The sequence below is a fragment of the Ischnura elegans genome, chromosome 10 (genome assembly GCF_921293095.1).
Source record: "Ischnura elegans chromosome 10, ioIscEleg1.1, whole genome shotgun sequence".
NCBI lineage: Eukaryota > Metazoa > Arthropoda > Insecta > Odonata > Coenagrionidae > Ischnura > Ischnura elegans.
In genome coordinates this window covers 29,825,370-29,845,039 of record NC_060255.1, presented here as the reverse complement: position 1 = coordinate 29,845,039, position 19,670 = coordinate 29,825,370, and the positions used below count along the sequence as shown (strand labels likewise).

General features: G+C 40.1%; 1 protein-coding gene across 6 annotated transcripts in view; it reads left to right on the top strand.

Moving 5' to 3' along the window:
* Nucleotides 1–19,670, top strand: part of LOC124166530 (irregular chiasm C-roughest protein-like) — a 766,129-nt gene that overhangs the window by 643,686 nt on the left and 102,773 nt on the right. For all 6 annotated transcript variants that reach the window (XM_046544081.1, XM_046544080.1, XM_046544078.1 and 3 more), the window contains 2 exons: nucleotides 11,440–12,175; nucleotides 12,869–13,185. In XM_046544081.1, the coding sequence (XP_046400037.1) occupies nucleotides 11,440–12,175; nucleotides 12,869–13,185 (1,053 nt within the window). The remainder of the gene's footprint in view (nucleotides 1–11,439; nucleotides 12,176–12,868; nucleotides 13,186–19,670) is intronic.

Genomic DNA, 19,670 nt, shown 5'->3' with positions numbered 1-19,670 from the left:
CCTAGCTTTGGTTATTTTTTTGCCTTTTTGCATTTTAAAAATTATGTTTGGTTAATATTTCACGCATTTATGATTGATTCAAAATCAAGGTTTGTGAATATATTTCGCGTCCGGTTATAATTCAAAATTGATTTAAGCATACTTCACGCATTATTTTTAAGTTTCTCTCCTGCGAAAGGAATTTAATCAGAGCTAAATCTACCTCGTAATGGGCTTTCCTGACGTTGTAGTGTATCGACCACCGCCATTCGTAAAAATTAATGTACTAATAGGTAATTATATTAATATATAGAATTTCAGAACTTGGTCAGGCAATGGGTGTCAATGCCAATCATTTTAAGCCATTTCATATTCAACAATAAGGAGATGATTAAGAAGGTAAAGGAATTTTTTTGCTCGTCCACATTTTCTACGATTTTTTTCATACTATACTATGCATATTTTTTATGATCTCTGATTTTTATTATATTAGTAGTGCAAATTTAATTTTTTCTCCGATACTATTTAAACTTACTTCCGTGGACTATGTGAGTGGTGAGGTTTTCTTTCCTTACATAATTCATTCCTTCACTTATTTATGGAGAAATTTCAGAATCATTTGCGCTAATTTGATACGTTAGGGTCAACTATCGCCTCTTTCGATAACTCAGTTATTTCATGGCTTTCCAAAGAAGGATGCAAAACATGGTAACCGATTACTCCGCATGAAACTTCCTTGAGTGACATCATCCAGGAATTTATCGAGCACCTTTCTCCGAGCAATATGGCGGTTTATTCTTATTTTACGAATAGCCGGACGGGAACCCTTTTATGTCGTCAAATGTGGGAAAGGTGCTCGACGGTTGGATAGCCGTCGGGCCGGGGCGAAAATGAGATGGCCCGAGGGAAGCAGCGAGGGTTGGTGGGGATTTCAACTCCGAGGACCGCGTCGTGGAGAATCAGGCGTTAGTCTTTTGTAGAGAACTTTACGGGGATGAAATATTTTTCTTCAACATCTCTCGTTTTCTATTCTGTCATGGGGTGGCAGTGAGAAGTTGAAGTATGTAGCCTCGAGTCTGAAGAGGAGGGAATGGAGTAAATTGGCGAAGAAAATTCAGCATGATACCTATCCTGCAAACCGCCCGAGAGGCGTGGAGCAAATGCTATCATATGGTGCGGAGAGTAAAAACGTTGACAAGTGAGCTTTTTTTCTTCCTGTACTTCCTATATGGATTCATGGCGAACCATCAGAATTGCATTTTGCGCAATTATAAGCGTCGTTATATAGAACCAATGTAAAAATGGGGTTAGAAACAAGCTGTTCTTTAACAAAGTTAGTATGATGTAAGACGAAAATCCATCATACAACGCAGTCAAGGATTATGCACGGAATAACGTGCCTTAATGACATGAATCAACTGCGTTTGCATTTCAATAAGAACAAAAGTTGTGATGAAAGATATTGGTAATGTCGGCTTTTGGGCGATTGTGTTGTAAATGTTTCAAATTTACTTTTTCCTGAGATTTAAGGCCCAATTTGGGAGGTTGTAGCAAGCGGGGTGTAGCGTAGGCCTTAGGTGTTCAACAACCATTTCCCCCAAATATTAGGGAGGTAGGGACTTAAGTGTGGCCCCTACAACATAGGTGTACCTAGAATCAAAACTAGAGGGGGGTACTGGCTGTCATTCGAGTTGTAACTTTTTGCTCAGAAAAGGTTAATGAAACCAAGATTTTAAGGCAACTATGACAGCAATGTGTTAGTTTTTATAATAATTTGCTTGAAAAAATAATTATTTTTATTTTAGTTCCATGTCTTACACTACTATCATTTTTCTTCAAAAGGAAAATTTGTTCATAACTTTTGTTTTGAACTAAATTTATTTTTGCATCTTGGGGGAAGTTGCCTCCCTCTGCCCCCCGCCGGGCACGCCCATGCCCTACAAATTAACACGCCCGATATTTACCCCATCCGTCAATGTACCTAAAATGTTTCTGGTTGCGGCCTTGCGGTAAATAGCACATGCCTAGAAATTTCATCGCCTTTTATTACTTCCGTTGTGTTCAATCGAGGAGGATTCAAAGCAGCTTTCGTTCGTATTCGTAGGTAGGAAGAGAGAGAATTGATGAAGCTGGGTACACTAGATAAACGGAGGGCCTTTCTCTCGCCACCCTTTGGTCCTCTTGGGAACAGAGACAGTTCATTTCACCCACTCTCTCCTGGCCTTTTCTGGATTTCTCAACGGACTTACCTCATCGTCCCTATCTCGACCTATTTCTCACTCCTTTTTTCCTTCCGTCCGGCTTTCAATGGGAGGAAAAGGCATAAAACGGATTTCAATTGTGAAAGAGCGAAGCGATGGAGAAAATGGAGGGAGAGGGCGCGCGCTCTCTCCGACAGTGATTCCCCGGTCTACCGCCCCGCGGCGCTGCGTTCTCAGTGAGGTTTCACAACCCCCTCTCTCCGCAGCCGAGGGAACCACTCACATCCTCCTTCCCCGCACACTATGGCAGACCCAGCCTTCACTCTGAGGAACCCCTTCCTAGGACCCCTTACCGTTTCCTTCCTCTGCATTTGCATCCCCAAGAGGATTCGCTTCCGGGGCTAAGCCGCCAGAGAGTCCTTCTCCCGAAACCCCGATCCCTTTAACACTAGAATGGCGGGAGTTTCACACTACCTAGAATAAAGGGTATGGGTCATTTCGAATTAAATTTTAAACCCTTAATTTATTACAATCATCCACATTACTGACATCAAGATATCATGTCTATTTAGAAAATTTCTGTTTATTCTGTGTTCATTTTAGAATATATAGAATTCAAAGATTGCTTGAAGAGCTAACTCCTTTGGAACATCAACTTACGAGGTTTGCAAGATAAATGACAACGCAAATCAGCCAGTAAGACATCCAGGGGACAAATAAGGAAATTCTTCATAGGAATTGCTAACATTAAACGTAAAGGTAACAGCTTAGTTAGCCAAAAATATGAAAAAAGAATTAAATTTACAGTACGGAGAATGTTCATTATAGCGTAGAAATTTAGGATAAATGGACTTGGGCGTTTTTTCTCTCATTTCACGACATCTTTGCGTGCAATATTAATCACAAAAATTTAGATATCCAGTATAAAAATGCAAATATTGTCCTAACTCGCTGAATGTAAATTGCATGTATACCTTTATTTACGAATGAAATATGAGGATTGTTTGATTAGTCCGCGACTTTTTTTAATAAAATATATCTTTATCCAGAGAATCTTTTATCTACATTATTTAAATTACTTAGGGATAATTCTAGATGGTTACTTATGTTTATCCGCAAACCTCTTAATATGGGTCAGTATATTTTGTGTAGTAAAGTAAAATATTTGCTAATGCATTTTTGCAGAAAGTTTCATGCAAATGCAGAGGACTTATCCCTGCTGTTATTTTTGGAACATTGCGGTTTCCGCCGGGGTAGACTGCCCCATTAAAGTCCACCTTTGATTCCCCTAATGCCGTTTCTCCTTTCAACGTCCAACCCCCATTCAGATTTCACACACTTTTCACTTCACAAGACTCAATCGTCTCGAGAGACTCCTTTTAGAGTGGAAGGCATCGAGTCAGGTGTCGAAGGCTAGAGAGTTAAATGTGTAGGTATATAAATATATCATTTTGGGAAGTTTTATGACAATGAGGTTGGTACCTGTAGGACAGGCCTCAAAGACTTAATTTCGTGTGGTGAACTCAGGTGTTTCCTCATTCTATCATTTAATCGAGGAGACGATTGTGTGCTCTGCCCATGGATTACCGGCGGAGTTATGTAGCTCTATTCATCCTTTTCTTATTTCACTTACGTAAAGTGTAAATTGTTGAAATTATGAAGAAAATCATCGGCCAAACGAACGTTTAATGTGTATCATCAAACCGTGAATCAATCAAATCAAGAGCAATCAAAGCAAGAGGCCGCTTAAGACATGAAACTTAACACTAGGAATTTACTAAATGATTTCATGGTTTTGTATCTTATTGACTTTATCTGGGAAGTCACTTTTTACATCGGTTCTACCAAAGGCGAAATTCAGACTTTGCGAAGCTGATATTCGTTGAAGATACATATTTATCTTTTGAGCGATTCAGCGTTTATTTTATTTAAGAACATTATTTTATCTTGTTCTGTTGCTGGATAACTCATATCCATCGTGCATAAAATACTTTCTCTTGAAAATAATAAATTACGTGCACAGCACCTTAGATTTATTATTTTCTATTAAATCAAAATTCAAAGGCAGTCTGTTTTCTTGGGACCTTAGAAAGCCATTGTTCGCGGAACAGACCGTACCGTACTATATTGTGGAGGATGAAGTTTTAGAAGAAACGATTTTTTGAAACTCTCTGGAATATCGAAAGTTTGATGAAAACATTAAAAATAAGTAACAAAGATTTTTTTCTTTGATTACATCCTGTATCTCCGTTGGGGCGGGTATTTTTACGGATTGTGTAGTACGGCGATGGTCTTGCATTTCGCGCAAGGAGGGAAAGAAAAAAGATGAATGTAAGAGGGCGCAAGAGGAGCCATGGGAAGACGGACGCCCGTACGCTTATTTATTGGGCCATTAAACTCCACAATCTTAACGAAACCTTTTATTTTCGTCGCGGGGCCGAAAAATCCCCTTTCCCTCTGGCACAGCCAATGAAAAGATATATAAAGCCGGCGAACGGGAGACTATTGGGGGAAAAAGGGGAATTTGAACATTAAAAGACGAGGCGAAAAAATAATACGTGGGAAAGAAATCCGCCTGTTTGAATCGCGGAAGCGGTAACGGTGTTGGTGTGTCTGGGTTGGTCGGGATAAGAATGGGCTGACTTCGAAGGAATTTCTTCGTCTTGGAGAGAGGAAAGGGGAATATTTTTCTTTCCAGTCCCTTCTGGGACCCTTTAATATTTCGACCATATCAGGGCTCTTTTTGTGCTTTTTCAGTTTGCGCAGCATTCGGACATATCTCCTGCCTCTTCACTGTAGTACATATAATTTACATAAAGCTATGAAGCTCTGAGTACTAATTGTTTAAAATAACCTATGATTGGGAGGAGCATGGACAATGTATGGAAATAACTAAATTCTGGAAATATGGAGGAATTTCGAAAGCTGCGTCATCGATGCGTCATTTTTATTTGCTTCACTAGAAATCCTCATCCGAATTTCCGGAAAACTGGGTTTCTATACGGTTAACATGTTTTATACATGCAAAAATTTAGTTTCTCCCGGTGTATTCTCGGATTTACCACAGAGTATGGCTTTGGGTAATTGGTCAACGTTTTTAAAGGCTGTCTGCCATCGTCATAAGAGGTACAATCTGGAGCCAAATTCTTTTCGGTATTTTGTTTATTTATTTATTCATATTCTTGACTGCCTTAATTGGTTCTATCTCGATTGTTGCTGTTGCTTAACAGGAAACCTTTGACTCATTTAAGTTCTTTATTTCTGGCTCTTTCCAATCACCTCTTTTACAATGCGATTCCAATAACTTTTCGCGCGGTATAGACCTTCGTATTTTTAAAATTTATTTTACGTAGTACATATTTCTTGCGTTTCCGGTCGTACAAATAGTTTTATCTTCTATGCACATGCCATACGATCGTACTGTAACTCTGGTGCTCACTCTAACATTTTCCACTTCTATGATCGCTACAGCTTCGAAAGCTTGGCGCAACCCGAGGCTTGCCCCTACGACCCCGCATCTCTTGCGTTCGAACTCGATTCCCTGGGGAGTCGGAAGGAAGTGCGGGAGAGATCGTGAAACGGCACTCTTCGTTTTTTTTCGTCCCGGATTTCATTTTCCCCACCCAACCCAACCTTCCCTTCCTTCGCTTGAGTTTTTTTTACCTCAGAACTCTGTTGTGTTCAATTCCTCTCGCTTTTATCGCTGCTACCGGAGAGAAAACTTTCTTTGAATCCAGTTATCATCTTAATTTATCGGTCTTTTACCGTTCCTCTGGAAGTAGGTATATATAACGTGTACAGTCAGCTTTCTCACTCCTCAAGATTCGGAGAAGTTCTCTTTATTTTCGGATACTATAATAGCAGAGTGTAATTAGGATAAATCACCTGTTTTAAGTGTCAATATTTTGCATTTATTCCTCGTTCTCCCTTGCTCTTGAAACATTATTTCTGCTTGGTAAATTTACAATTTTCAAAGAGCGTATTCAACGACTTTCTCTATTTAAAGATTCATAATGTTTTGGGTACGAGAAAAATGCTGTATCCTTGGAGTAGATGAACTCACCCACTAGAGGGAACTTGAGTAAACCATTTTAAGTTAATAATTATTTAATCGCCACTCGAATGTCACTTGTTTTGTCTTTCACTTTTAATAAGTTTATGGACAATAATTGACTCCAACCTACTCTTTAATAATATTTCACATGTTTCAAAGTTGCGCATCTAAATATATATTCTGATTCCCAATGAATCGGGATTATAAATGGCCAAATAATTATGCTTGTTTTTCGATGCTGCATGGAGTAAATATATTTATTCAAGAAAAATGAAATAAGATAATCATGTGTGAAGCATATTTTTTCATGTATTCAACTACTTCGCCAAAATTTTCCCGAATTAAGGAATATTTACCTTTGCTCACTTTGGGAAATAGATTCGTATTTTTGCCCGCAACTATCTGGACAAGGACACGTAGTGAAATTTTAAATATTCATATTTATGCCGTCCTATACGGCAATACTTTTGCCCCCTTTGTCTCACCTCTGCGAGGGTAATAAGGCATACGCAAATCTCTCTTATCTTGGTTCACTTGTCCTATTCCATCTCATTCCCACCTGCCTGCCTATCACAGGTTTGTGCGGCACATCCATTTTACCATAATCTGCTGTGCATTCTGCATTTACGCCAACACCATTGGCTATACCTTCTCCCAACCCACCTGCTTTGTGCACACCCACCATAAACATCCCCGTTTTCCCTAGAGCTCCACGTTCGAGCATCTACGATTATTGCGACCCTACTCCTTGCACCACAGTTTGTCCGTCAGCGTTGCAATTCCAAGTCTGGATAAAAAGCGGCATTCTTTACGTTTATTTTTCCTGCTTATTCCGCAGTTATATTACGCCCTTCATTAGCCTCTCAGCGCGGGCATTACCACATGAAAGGAGACCTCAAAGAATACGCAGTTGTTTTCGCGTCGTAATTTTGACTTTGTGTCCCTCTACTGAAAAAAATTTTGCTAGTACTTTATGGCTTTTTCCAAGCTGAAAAAGTTTGATCTCCTGTAACTTCCTTGTAATTTCGCCACTCTGGGTTTAGTTTTTGAATTGTACCATGCTCGAAGCATATATCTTCCTTGTAATAAATCATTTTTATTGTTAGTTGTAGAGTATTAACTAGGCTGGGAAAGTGGATCTTGTTTCTCAACCCTTTAACATTGATTGTTCTTTAAATTCTTAGGTCTTCCCATAATATGTATTCGAAAATGTATCACTTTAAGGCTTTCCTTTGCTTTTTTCTCTTTAGCTATGAAAGGGAATATTAGTTTAGAGTGAAATAGAAGAGTAAGATTTTATTTATATTCTCGTATTCCCGACCTGCATTTTAATATTTCTACGATATATGGTACTTTTTAGCGTATCAATTCCGAGAAAAATGTATATTCTTGAAACAGTTTTTTTGTGCTAAAAGGCAGAGTATGTCACATTCATTAGCAGTTCATGGGGGAATACGATGGACTGTCAGGTGAAAATTTTAGATTCCCTAAATAAATCTAAATTACGATTCCAGAATCCAGAGAGCATAATAAATCAATTTATCAATGAGGTAAATCTTGTGCTCGACGGAAGATAGAAGCAGTGTGTGTAAATATGGAGTGTAGAAGTTATTAGTAAACAAAGATATTGTTTTTCATGTAAACCCATGTAAGCAGACAGATAATTGGTGAAAATATTAATTTCAATAATTTTAAACCACAAACTATTGGTTAAAGTAAGTGTAAGTTAGAAAAAGCGGCAAAGGAAAATAAATCAAAAATATCTTCCTCCCTAAAATAAACCAGAGTGTGTAATTAATTTCGCTGTGAGGTGTACTTTGTGATATTATGATTGAGTGTTAAACCTTGCTAATTTTACCGAAGTATTTCTGACATCACTACAAGTTTAGGGTATATTGAGTATTTCCTATAGCTGAAGCCTAATTGCGTATTGAATGATCACCCTTCACATCCCTATATACGATTTACTCTGCCACAATTGATTTTGGCCTAGTATTACGAGGAAGCCATGCGCACCGAAGTAGTTACCAACTTGTAATTAACGTTAGTATTGTCTTTGGCGTTTGATAAACACCTCGTCCGCGCAAGCACAAAGCCTAATTAGGAAAGTCCCGGGTCAAATATACGCTTAATATGTATTGTATTCGGTGGATAATCTAAAAGGGAAGTTTTATGCGGAGTTCACGCTTTCGTGCACGGAAGTTTTTAAACTCCATGGCTGCAGTGCAGAAGCACCTCTTTTGTATTTTACAGTTTTCGCCCCTATTCTCCGCTTGTTATTCCTCCCTCTTCGTCCCCGCACTAATTTCTTTCTCCCCCCGAAACGAATGCATTTATTGCGACACTCCGTTTCCCTACACCGCCAAGTCCTTTTCGCGCCATACCAAACCCTCTCTCTCCGTTAGGCTCGCAAGCCAACTCAACCATTTTCCCCCGCGCGCCCTTTTTTTATACGCGTTATATAAATGTGTGCATACATTCTCTCAAAAAAAAAAAACCATTTCGGTCTCTCTCTTCCACCCTCACAATTTTTTCCCCTCCTAACCTGCCCATTTTATTATATTTTCACCCTCCTCTTTTTTCCGGGGTTCCCCTCGTTTTTCGCGGTGTATGCAAAGGAATTCGTTCGGTCTTCGTGGGGAATGGGAGAATGGGGAGTTTTGCGAGAGGAAATGAGTAGGAGGCCCAGGGGCTAAAGGGAAAGGCAGAGGCGAACATGGGAAAGGGAAGAAGCCCTTAAGCCTATCGGAATTGACTTTGTCACCCATTTAGATAAACAATAGGGTTTCACGGCGACCTGATGTCGTATTTTCCTTCCCTTTCCCTCGCCTCTCCCCCCAAAACAACTGACTCCTCTTTGCCTCCATCTCGTTCTCATCCACGTAATGGGATGAGGAATAAACTTATTTTTTTTCACCCATTTTCTCTCCGAACCAATTTTTATTTTTGCCTCATCCTCCGCACCTTTTTTTCTTGGTCAGAGTATAGGGAAGACAGGAGGACAACAATATTGAAGCGTTTCACGCCAATGGAAATTGGTATGGGTGGGAAGGAAGAATCCTTCGGTGGCCTGGAAATAATTCTTTGCGGTTTTATTTTGTCTCTTATTATATTTTCTCCGCGCAGTATTTCCGTCTTGGACATACGTGCTGAGGATCCAGGAGGGGAATATGGTGTATTGTTTTCTTTTTCGTCGATCGGTTTTCCCCTTGCACTTTTCGTTTTTCTTCCATTGGAAGTTTTAAGATTTCTCCACCACGTTCTCCGGTGTATGTCTATGGGTTCCGGATTCCACTCTCGGAATAATAAATATGAGGCAGGTGTCGTGGTTACGAATCAAAGCCCTTTTATTCTCCCGTCGTTTTGAAATCATTAATATCGACACCCAAGGGTTTTTATGACCCTCTCCCTTGTTGTGCTTAACGTGGGCTTCGAAGTTGCACAGGTTTAATGCTATTCGAACGTGCCCCGAATGAAAGGGCATCGAGATGTGAAATGTATTGTACAAAATATGCGAATAGTCGTTCGTTTTTTTTTATATGTTCTAGATAGCCGCGCAGCATCAATGAACTTTATTTTCTTTTACTTTTAAATCCTTTCAAATGCAACTGTTGATCACATTGTGCGATGATTCTTTTCTATCTATTTCATACTGGAATAATTTCGATGCGGCTGCTGGGAGAGTTTATTTTTTGACGGCATTTTAATATCAGTTCACTATAGGAAACGTTGAAAGGTTAGTCAGCCTAATGGAATTTCGGTGTAAAAAGTGGAAGCTGTGATGGAAGTAAACCGTGATGCTTGCATTGCAGTCATGGGTGATATTATTCATTTCACTGTATTGCTCAAAAGAGGTGGCATTTGTGTGGGAAAATTTGTGATATTCATTCTGATGTCTGAGTGATAGAATAGGTCAAATTTTTTCTCGCCGTTTTACGCGGTTCTCTGCGCCAAAAAAGCAATTCTCTTTTGAATTTTAGCGTTTACGGTCAAAGAATGGATGAAAAAAGAATAAAATATAATAGTAAAAATATTATACATTTTTCTTTTCATCATAGCTAAAAAATAGCACATGACGAACTGATGTATGTTAATCCTTCTTTTCATGTCATGGCATTTAATCAACGTGGTCTATCATTTAGTTTAGGTCAGATTGTGTATTTTTTCTTGCCTCCACGATCTTTGGTGTTTTTTGATACCAGTAAATGCAATATTTCGCCGAATTTTACTAATATTATGTTACTTAGTGCTATTTTTAGTCAATTTTAGAAGAAATAAAGGAATGGTTTTAACAGTTACTTATATTTTTATCAATTTTTACAGTTTAGAATTCCAGTTACCAAATTTAACGATGCTTAATTGGATACCACTTCTACTGTTTCCAGAATTCCATCAACAGTTTAATTGGAATTAAAGAACTGTTGCCAAGTGACTTTCTGATTCATTTGAAATCACCTAAAATGTCTAGTGAGTGCGTGAATGTGAGAAAAAAGGCTATGATTCCTCAATTAAAATATGGATAAATTGTAATTTTTTCGTGTATGGTATGGATAACCATATGCCTTCATTTGTGGGGATATATCCCATTTGTAATCTTCAATTCCATAGTTTGGAATGCTTTGTACCTTCTTCGCTGATGAAACCACAGAGAGTAGAGTATTCATAAAGAATATTTTTTATTAATATCACTGAATGAAATAGAATGAACCTAATACTTATTGTCCATATAAATAATGGCTTGAATTAATACGTGTTTCTTCTCAATTCATTTATTCAAAAACTGTGCAAGGGTAGATCTAGGATTCTTCTGGGGGCACACAAGACACGGACAGGAATACGGTCTTCTCATGGTTGAGGTTAAAAAAAACATAACAACAATCATAGTGCGAAATATTCTCTTTATTTTAATGAAAAAGTTATTTATTTGAAATTAAGCGACTGAAGCTCAATTTTACTAGTCACAAAGCGAACGAAATGACGACAGAATTTTTAAAAATTGCCTCTTTCATAAGCATCTTGAGGTGGTGGAGCCACGTACCCACTTTCCACATACAACCAGCCTATGATTGATTACATGAGTCAATATCTATTCACCATAGGCAGAGCGAACAAGATATATGACTAATTTCTCTTATAGTTGAGTGTAAAACATTCCATTTATAATGAGTAAATCATGCTAAGTACCTTTCCTTCTTGAATTTACAGGGCTCACCTACGTGTGGCAGGATGGACGACTTCGCCATGGGGCTGGACCAGATGACAACCACGCCCGCCAACACTACGCTTCACCTAGTCCCGCGTTTCCGCGACGAGACCCTGCCTTCAACCGCCACCGCCGCATCACACCCCCACGTTGGTGGTGCGGCACGGGCATCCGCGGCACCCGACTGCGCCTCCCCCCTTCGCTCCTCTCCCCGCTCCCTCCTGCTCCTCCTCACCACCTGCTCCAGGAACCTCCTCCACCAACTGAGGAGGAAGCCCTCGACAACGCCGATGAGAAGGGACCGCTACCAGCGAACGATCGACTCGACGCGACTCCGTCCCGGCCGCGACGTTCCCCTGCAGTCCCCGGGGTCTTGTAGCCGGGGACGCCACCGGAATAGCCGGTCTACAGTTCCCGATGAGTCTACTACCACGCATGAGTCTCAAAGCTTCGCCGATCGCCTACCGTCCTGTTCCCTGAAACCACTGGCACACTTACCGCTCGTCATGGTCGTCACCGCCTTTATCTTGATGCTGTCGCCGGCGGCGTCGGCGGAGCAGAAGTTCGCGATGCAACCGATGGACCAGACAGCCGTGGTGAACAGCAAGGTGACCCTGCCTTGTCGGGTGATCGGCAGGGCCGGGATGCCGCAGTGGACTAAGGATGACTTCGCTCTCGGGACTGACCGGAACCTCTCCGGATTTGAGAGATACGCGATGATCGGAAGTGACGAAGAAGGTGAATATCGCTCAAAATATCAATTTAATGCCCTGTTTCTTTGAGTTACTATTAACGTCAGCTTTATCTCTATCGTCTCAGGATCCACTTTGTCGAAGTTTAGTGTAATTATAAAATTAAAAAAAACTTTGCTTTACTCCACCAATTTATTTAATGGTATGACTAATTTAGACGCAGCGGCGTCATCATCATGAATCTTAGAAAGGAAGAGGTACCAGGTGATGCCGCTGCGCCGAAACTAGTCATACCATTCAATGAATTGGTGGAATAAAGCAAAGTTTTATTAGTTTATTATTAACGTCAACGTATATCGTAATTCTCTAATTGAAATAACCAAGATGTTTAATTTCTTATATGAGAAAAGGCAAGTTACTGGGGAGTTATTTTCGTAAAATATTATGCACTCTGTACATAACAAGTACTGTAACTAACGCAAATTTAACATACTTAGGATATAAAAACGTTAATTGCTTGGAAAATAAAGGATTTCATGAAATTTAAATGACAAATATGCTCATTTTTAATTTAATTTCATGAAGTTAAATCCGCCTCTTGAGTGAGACATCGCTAAAGCTAAGTTTCTTTTCAGCTTTAACATGTTCAATTGTTTCGTGGTCGGTAGAATGCTTAATTATCTTGTACAGTTAACTATTTTTTCTCTTACATTAATTTTTCATCTCTGATCCATTTCAGGCGACTACTCGTTAGAAATTCACCCAGTTAGGCTGGAAGATGACGCAAGGTACCAGTGCCAGGTGTCAGCGGGGTCCGGCGGTGAGCCCGGGATTCGATCCCGGTTCGCCACCCTTACCGTCCTAGTCCCCCCTGAACCTCCACGCATCCTTCCGCAGCCGGGCGACACCGTATCCCCGGCCAGTGGCACCTCCACTTCTACCGGACACGGAAGCAGCGGCTCCTTCTCCCCCAGCAACCCCATGTCGCTGATGACCACTGAGGACCGAGAAATTCAGCTGGAGTGTGTCTCTAAAGGCGGCAAGCCAGCGGCAGAGGTAAGCTGCAATGCTTACTTCATACTTTCCTCAGGATTTGAATTTGCACGCGTTATTCTTTAAACACGGCCATCTACTAAGCTCCAAAGATTTTTCTTTGGGTTCGTTAACAGATTCGACTATCTTACCTAGTAAGACTTAAAAAATGTAGCCAATACATTTTAAATAAAGCTAAAAATGAACGTTCGGTCAGCGAAGTGAAAACCAGGAATTGATAAATCAGATGATGAAATCCTTTTCTCTGATTTATATTTACGTACTTATTCAATCAGAATAATTCCTTAAAAGTTGGTGGAGCTATTAGAAACAATACAATGCGTAGTTTTTTTTGCGTGGTGAAGGCAGTGAAACAAGATAGTTGCAATAAGTTTGAGTATATATAGCGTACCTGAGATTTGCATATTAGTTTGTACCACGTAAAATAAGTACTATCTTTTGAATAAAGGTTAAATGGCAATGATACTGAATTATAATAAGATTTCAGTGCCATGTATCGATTTTTTTGCGTTCTTAAGTATAAAGTGTAAAGTAAGGATATGAACTTCGGTGGACAAATAATAACCTCCAGCAACAAATGTAGGTTTTTCATTAATGGAATGAATTCTCCTTTTATATCCAGTGTCCCAGTTTTTCACTTCAATAGCAATATCTAGTCCCCTAAACATCACTTCCATATACATGATAATTGAGAAGGAGAGAGTAACTCAATTCTGCTCGGAGTTTCCTTATCCCACGAGGTAGACTATTTGAATTTCCAAGATTTCGCATACAGTTTTAGCTAAACTTTCCAGTGCATCTCTTGTTTTTCGCTGTAAAACTAAGATACAAATTCACTTGTTGAAAAAAGTCACTTGGATTGTGAAAAAAAATTGCTAGATACCTTAGGCTCACGGCTCGTGTCCTCCCCTGCTCCCGGAGGTAAACCGATTGTATTTTAATCGATGGATGCCGTGCTCTACCTGTGCTGCCATCTCTCTATCTCTCTTCCTTGTCACAATGCGCGGATTTCACGGGAAAATCTCGACAAGATGAAATGGTTCTCCCCCTGGGCGAAGCGTGGGAATTAAATCCGAGAATCCGTCCTTTTCCTCAGAAAAAAATGTGGCAAGGGAAAAAAAACACGCGGTAAATAATGATGATAGAAAAAGAAAGAGGAATATTTTCAGTTTTTATTCATATTGTGCACTAGAATGAAAGTCCAACAGAGAATAACTGCGCTTGTTTGGAATTTAAGTAAAAAAATAGAGAACTTCGACGATAATAGCAGCGTCAAAAGTATATGCTAAACATAAAACACTCGAGAATGACTAAATTTTCAGGGAGCAATCAAGACCAAGTGCCTTCACCGATGTAGGTAGTAGAGAGTGGATTACGAGACGTGTGTAAAAATGGCTTCAGGGACTTAGCGTAGACGAAAGAGGGAAGAGTTGTAATGGAATGGTCCTAACGCCTCCCTCGACGTCTTCTTTATCGTCTTCTCTACTTTTTTGGTCCCTTGTGAGTCAAATCATAAAGAAGGCACATCGCCTGTGGCGGAGAGCAGTCAGGTCGAACGGTTTTAAGGCGTACGGGGAGACGTGGAAGTAGACTGGTCCAAAAGAAGGCGGCTGAAGAGCGTCAAGTCTTGCGCCAACATTTGTAATAGGCCCATCTATACATATAGGCATAGCTATATTTAAAGGTCAACTGAAAAACATTGAAAAGTAATTGGAAAATCTTTTAGCATTCAGTTTATCAGAAAATCGATTCATTTCATGGTTAAATTTTCTTATGAATACGATAGTGACTGAATGCAGAAGCTGAAAATAATTTTTATTATTAGATGATTGTTTTTTGGAATAATTGGTGTCAAAATTTCCTATCTTGTAGCTCTCCGTATATGAACTGTATACAATTTATTTAACCAACCACAATACCATTACCGTTTTGCATTAACAGCCTAAATAATTTAAGACTGATCAGTCGCTGCTATACTTACGAAGTTATGAACCGCGTCTCAATGAGTATTAATTTCATGAAAATTGTGGAATTGAGTTATTTGACCTGGTAAACGGTTATATATTTTTATTGGCCATTTTTTACTTCAAAATTAATTATTATTGTCGATTGCCGTGGTATTTTAAATAACTGTCGGGTAATTATCTGACAAGAGCAGGGTGGAGATAGGCAATTGGGAATAACCCAATGTCTTTTGACAGGTATGACACAGATATGCGAGAAAAAGAAAATAGTGTTCGGGAAATGGAGCGGAGAAATGGCCAAGGGTTTGAGAGGGGAGGCAAGAAAACTGTAACTGAGATTGTTCCAACGTGAGAGGAAGAAGGGACGCAGGGAAAACTTTTTCCCGCTAAGACCGCGAAGGCAAACGGATGGGGATGATAGCAGAATCTTTTTCCCACGTTCCCGTGATGAGGTTGAGCATGATGATGAAACGAGGGGGCCGGGTGGGGACTTGTAGAAAGATGTTTTCTGCGAGGGTTGGGCGGCTTTAAAGAAGAAACGTTGGAGATGAAGAAAATCCGTCGCGCTGGGTACCCGGAATTCATTTTTTCCCCCAAGAAAGCAGTCGGGTAGGTACTATCATGTCGTACTGTCTCTCCCAGGAGGAGTAGGAGGAGCTCTTTGTCGCATGTGCTAGCAGTCTTCCTCACCGTGTAAAAGGGTAGAGGGGATATCTTGAGAGTGTACCGGAACTTAGGAGCGGGAGAGCTCGTTCTTTGAGTAGGGGGTGGCGAGTCTTAAGCTTTTCGGGCGAGAAGCCTAGCTGATTGCGAAGTGGAAGTCCCTCCTCCTCCCGCCAGCGGCACGTTTAGCCAGGTCAGGTCTCTTGGGGCATCGCCGACGCGTAGTAGCGGGCTTTGTGAGTAGTGGGGCTTCGCGAACAATCCCCCCACACCCTCCTATACCGCGACGCCTCTCGCTCTTGAATCACCGTACCTAAATGCCGGAGGTGGTTACGTGGAGGTACGCGGTGCAGATATGAGAGGCGGGATCGGAGAAGGTCCCTTATCTTGTCATATTGAAGGTCACGGCAACCCGACGTCCGGGGGTTGTCTTCTGCTGGGGATGCTGTGCGCTCCGGAATCGTATCACGCAGTGGTACTTTTCCGGCTCCTCCACTAGACTACGTTCTCATCGATTCCTAGTGGCCGCGAGGGAGGAAGAGAGTGTAGCAAAACCCTCTGGGCTTCATCCGAGAAATATACACGCGAGTTAATCCTGCTGCGTGGGAACGAACAATGGAAACAGCGCTGAGGCGGGTTGAATGTGGAGTCGACAGGTAGGGCAGCCCGGAGGAGATCGACTAGGAGCTTTTGGTGGAGACTCGGGGTATGGGATGTGGAGGGATTGTACGAACTCAATGGATGGAATGTTTTACATTGCGTTGATCGTTATGGTATTGGATGCAGGAGCAGTTATTGATTAAGTCTCTCACGCTATGCTCCGCGGCGGACTTTCTCGGGTTGTTTAATTTTCTAAAGCTTAGTTTTACATCCAACAGGGTGCGTGCGTATGGTTCGTAAGAATTTCAAAGCACCATGCACTCGATTACCTTGAGATTCATACGTGCTTTAACTAAACCGGGTAACCCGAGCAATATCACATAGCAAGAAAATGTCTCTTATATATCATGAGTGCTTCAAGGAACGATTATGAAACTTGGCTTTCAAATTTGAGAAAGGATGTTCCTTTGTTGACGCATGTGGTGCTCATTAAAATCGTACCTCTTGTTTTATATTGCATAAAATATTATTCCGTGAATTTTTTGTTACGAATCCACTTTGTTATACCGCAATTGGTTAACAATATTTATTGCAATACTGTTAGAAACAGAAATAGCACTATTAAGTATATATTCAGAGTATTTGTCGTTATTTGGATTCGTTGACATCAATTCCACCTGGTATGGCGAAATTATGGATATAATGTTTCATTTGTGTTTTAATGTAATTGATATCTCAATTCATCCCGCTTAAAAAGTTAATATTTTCTCAGATAATTCGTATATCGTTCTACAATTTAGATGAATTGGTTTACCAAAGTAATGAGGCTTAGGACAATATGAGGTGATGTATGGGAAAAGAGTTCACAAATACACAGATAGGTTAACGCTGCTCAGGGTTTCAGATTAATGTGACACTTGATTCCGAATTTTGTTTGAATTAGATGTTTATGGCTTAATTACTTAGTCGTAGGCTTAAAGTTGATGATGACTTAATAGGATAACTAATTTGGACGATTCATTGCACCATAAATTTTCACTCAATAAGTTTTCGCATTAATTAAACTTGAATGTCCTTAAACTCGAGTTCATGATGGGCAGAAAGAATGCGTTCCGGTTGTTCGATTCAGGCATTATCTTCTGGATTAACTGTTTTACAGCCCTTGTTATCATTCCAAGAGTGAGGGGAAGAACCGTCAAGCGGAAGATCTGTTTGTTGTCTGAGGATCATCCATTTTCACCCCAAATGTATTAGCCGGGCACGGAATTCCTAAATGTGCTTTATGTTAACGGGTCTTCTTAAATAACTTCCCAGCATCCTGTTACTATATGCGTACCCACATCACTCCGTTACCTTCCGTATCCTCTTGCTCTTTAAAAAAAATTGACTTGGCCTTTCGCAAGCCTCGGCGTGTTCTTTCAGGTGAGGTGAACACTGGGTTGGATATCTCTTCTGCCTCTCGCTACCAAATGGATTGTATCTCTTGCTAATGAACGTTTCCCAATTCCATCTCTTCTCTCCGTCCTAATAGCGCGTACTCATTCCCTGGAACCCTTAACTTTACTCCCCACTCCTCGCGGCGAACGAAAGGTACACAAATTTGGTAACCAATGCTATCACCAAACATCCCATTAACCGAAAGGATATATGCTGTTTAATCAACTTTTTACCGTTAATCTGGGATCAAACACAAAGCTTCTTCGTGATAGTGTGCAAACCGCTGCGATTGGTAACTTCTACTGGATGCAATATGGCGTTTTGAAAAGTAATTAAATCTTTTGACCGTTTTCCAGTTCAGAGGCCTTTTAGAGAGTCAGCCTTAATGGCTACATGCTGATAGCCTGTCGTGGAACAAAATATGACTTAGTGTACCTATTGTGGAGACCATTCTCCTTAGCGTGCGAATGTTTTACATGTTTTTTGATAAGTAAAACCGCATATAGAAAAGGCGCCATTTAACTGTAGTTAATTAACGAAACATACATTTTGTTACTTACACGGGGAATTCACCCATAAATACATACAATATTGTAAAGAAAAATAAAAATTGGAATAGTCGAGGAGAATTGCTATTTCTCTATTTATCCCCACACCACCGAAAACAGCGCATATTGGTATTTTAAATCAAGGTTTTAAATAAAATTTATTAATTACATGTGCACGAACAACCATGCCTTGGATATGAGAAATCTACCCAGGTGGGATCCGAACCTACGACCTCTTGCTTGGCAGATGAGGCCTTTACCGCACCGCCAACGAGGCCGAAATACTGTTTAGTTCATAGATTTGAGAGGGCCAGGGTTTTATTATTCATATAATTGACGAAATTGTGGATTGATTATCGAAACTTAGTAATTGGAAAGAAAATGGGGGAGAGAATTCAGAAGAGAGAAAGATGCATGCAAAAAGATCGTTTGTTAATTTAAAGTCTGGGATTAGGCATATGGAGAGAAGGGTAAGGACGGTTTGGGGGTGTAACTTCGAAGTTCATGCAGGAGAATACTTCAGGGCAGTCGATGGTGGAATTATGTACAAGTATTACAATAAATAAGTTTTAAGTCTGCACTGAGTCTAAGGGTATTGAGATTGGGGATGGAGAGGAAGGAGAGAATGCTAATGGTGGACTAGTTGCCGTAGTGCGGTTCTCCATTCTAATTAATTTTACGAAGAAATTGTTCACACGGTCCAAATGTGAAAGGTTAAATTGATGGGAGATTGACTAGGTAGGAGAGGAATAGGTAAGAATTGGAAGAACGATAGAAGAAAAATAGTCCTAAGAGAATGAGGTTATTTTACTTTGATGAAAAGAAAGAGGAGGGACATTGCATTCGAATTGCAGTTTTTCACGTGCGGATAAAAAATTTAATCTGTTGCACGTGAGAATATCTAGGTTCTTTGTTGTTGAGACACGTTCCTTCATTGAAATTGTTGTAGAATACTATTTGCGTAATTATTTCTTTGAAATTTGGCCATTATTTGGATGGCAACTGAGGAGGAAGTAAAATGGATATTACGAAGTCTTATTTCGTTGATTATTGATTTGCTCAACTGTGGTACAGTCGATAATTCATTCATCGATACAATTTTGCTCACGGCATTCATCAAATATGCTCTTATGAATAGGTTGTCTGTACTTGAAAAACCCAAGAATTTGGATATACTCTAGAATATTAGGAGAGATATACTACCTTTTCGAGAGACCGGCAAATGTTTTTTCGGCAGTATTTTTCACATAAAGCAATGAATTTGTTCGCCTCCTTG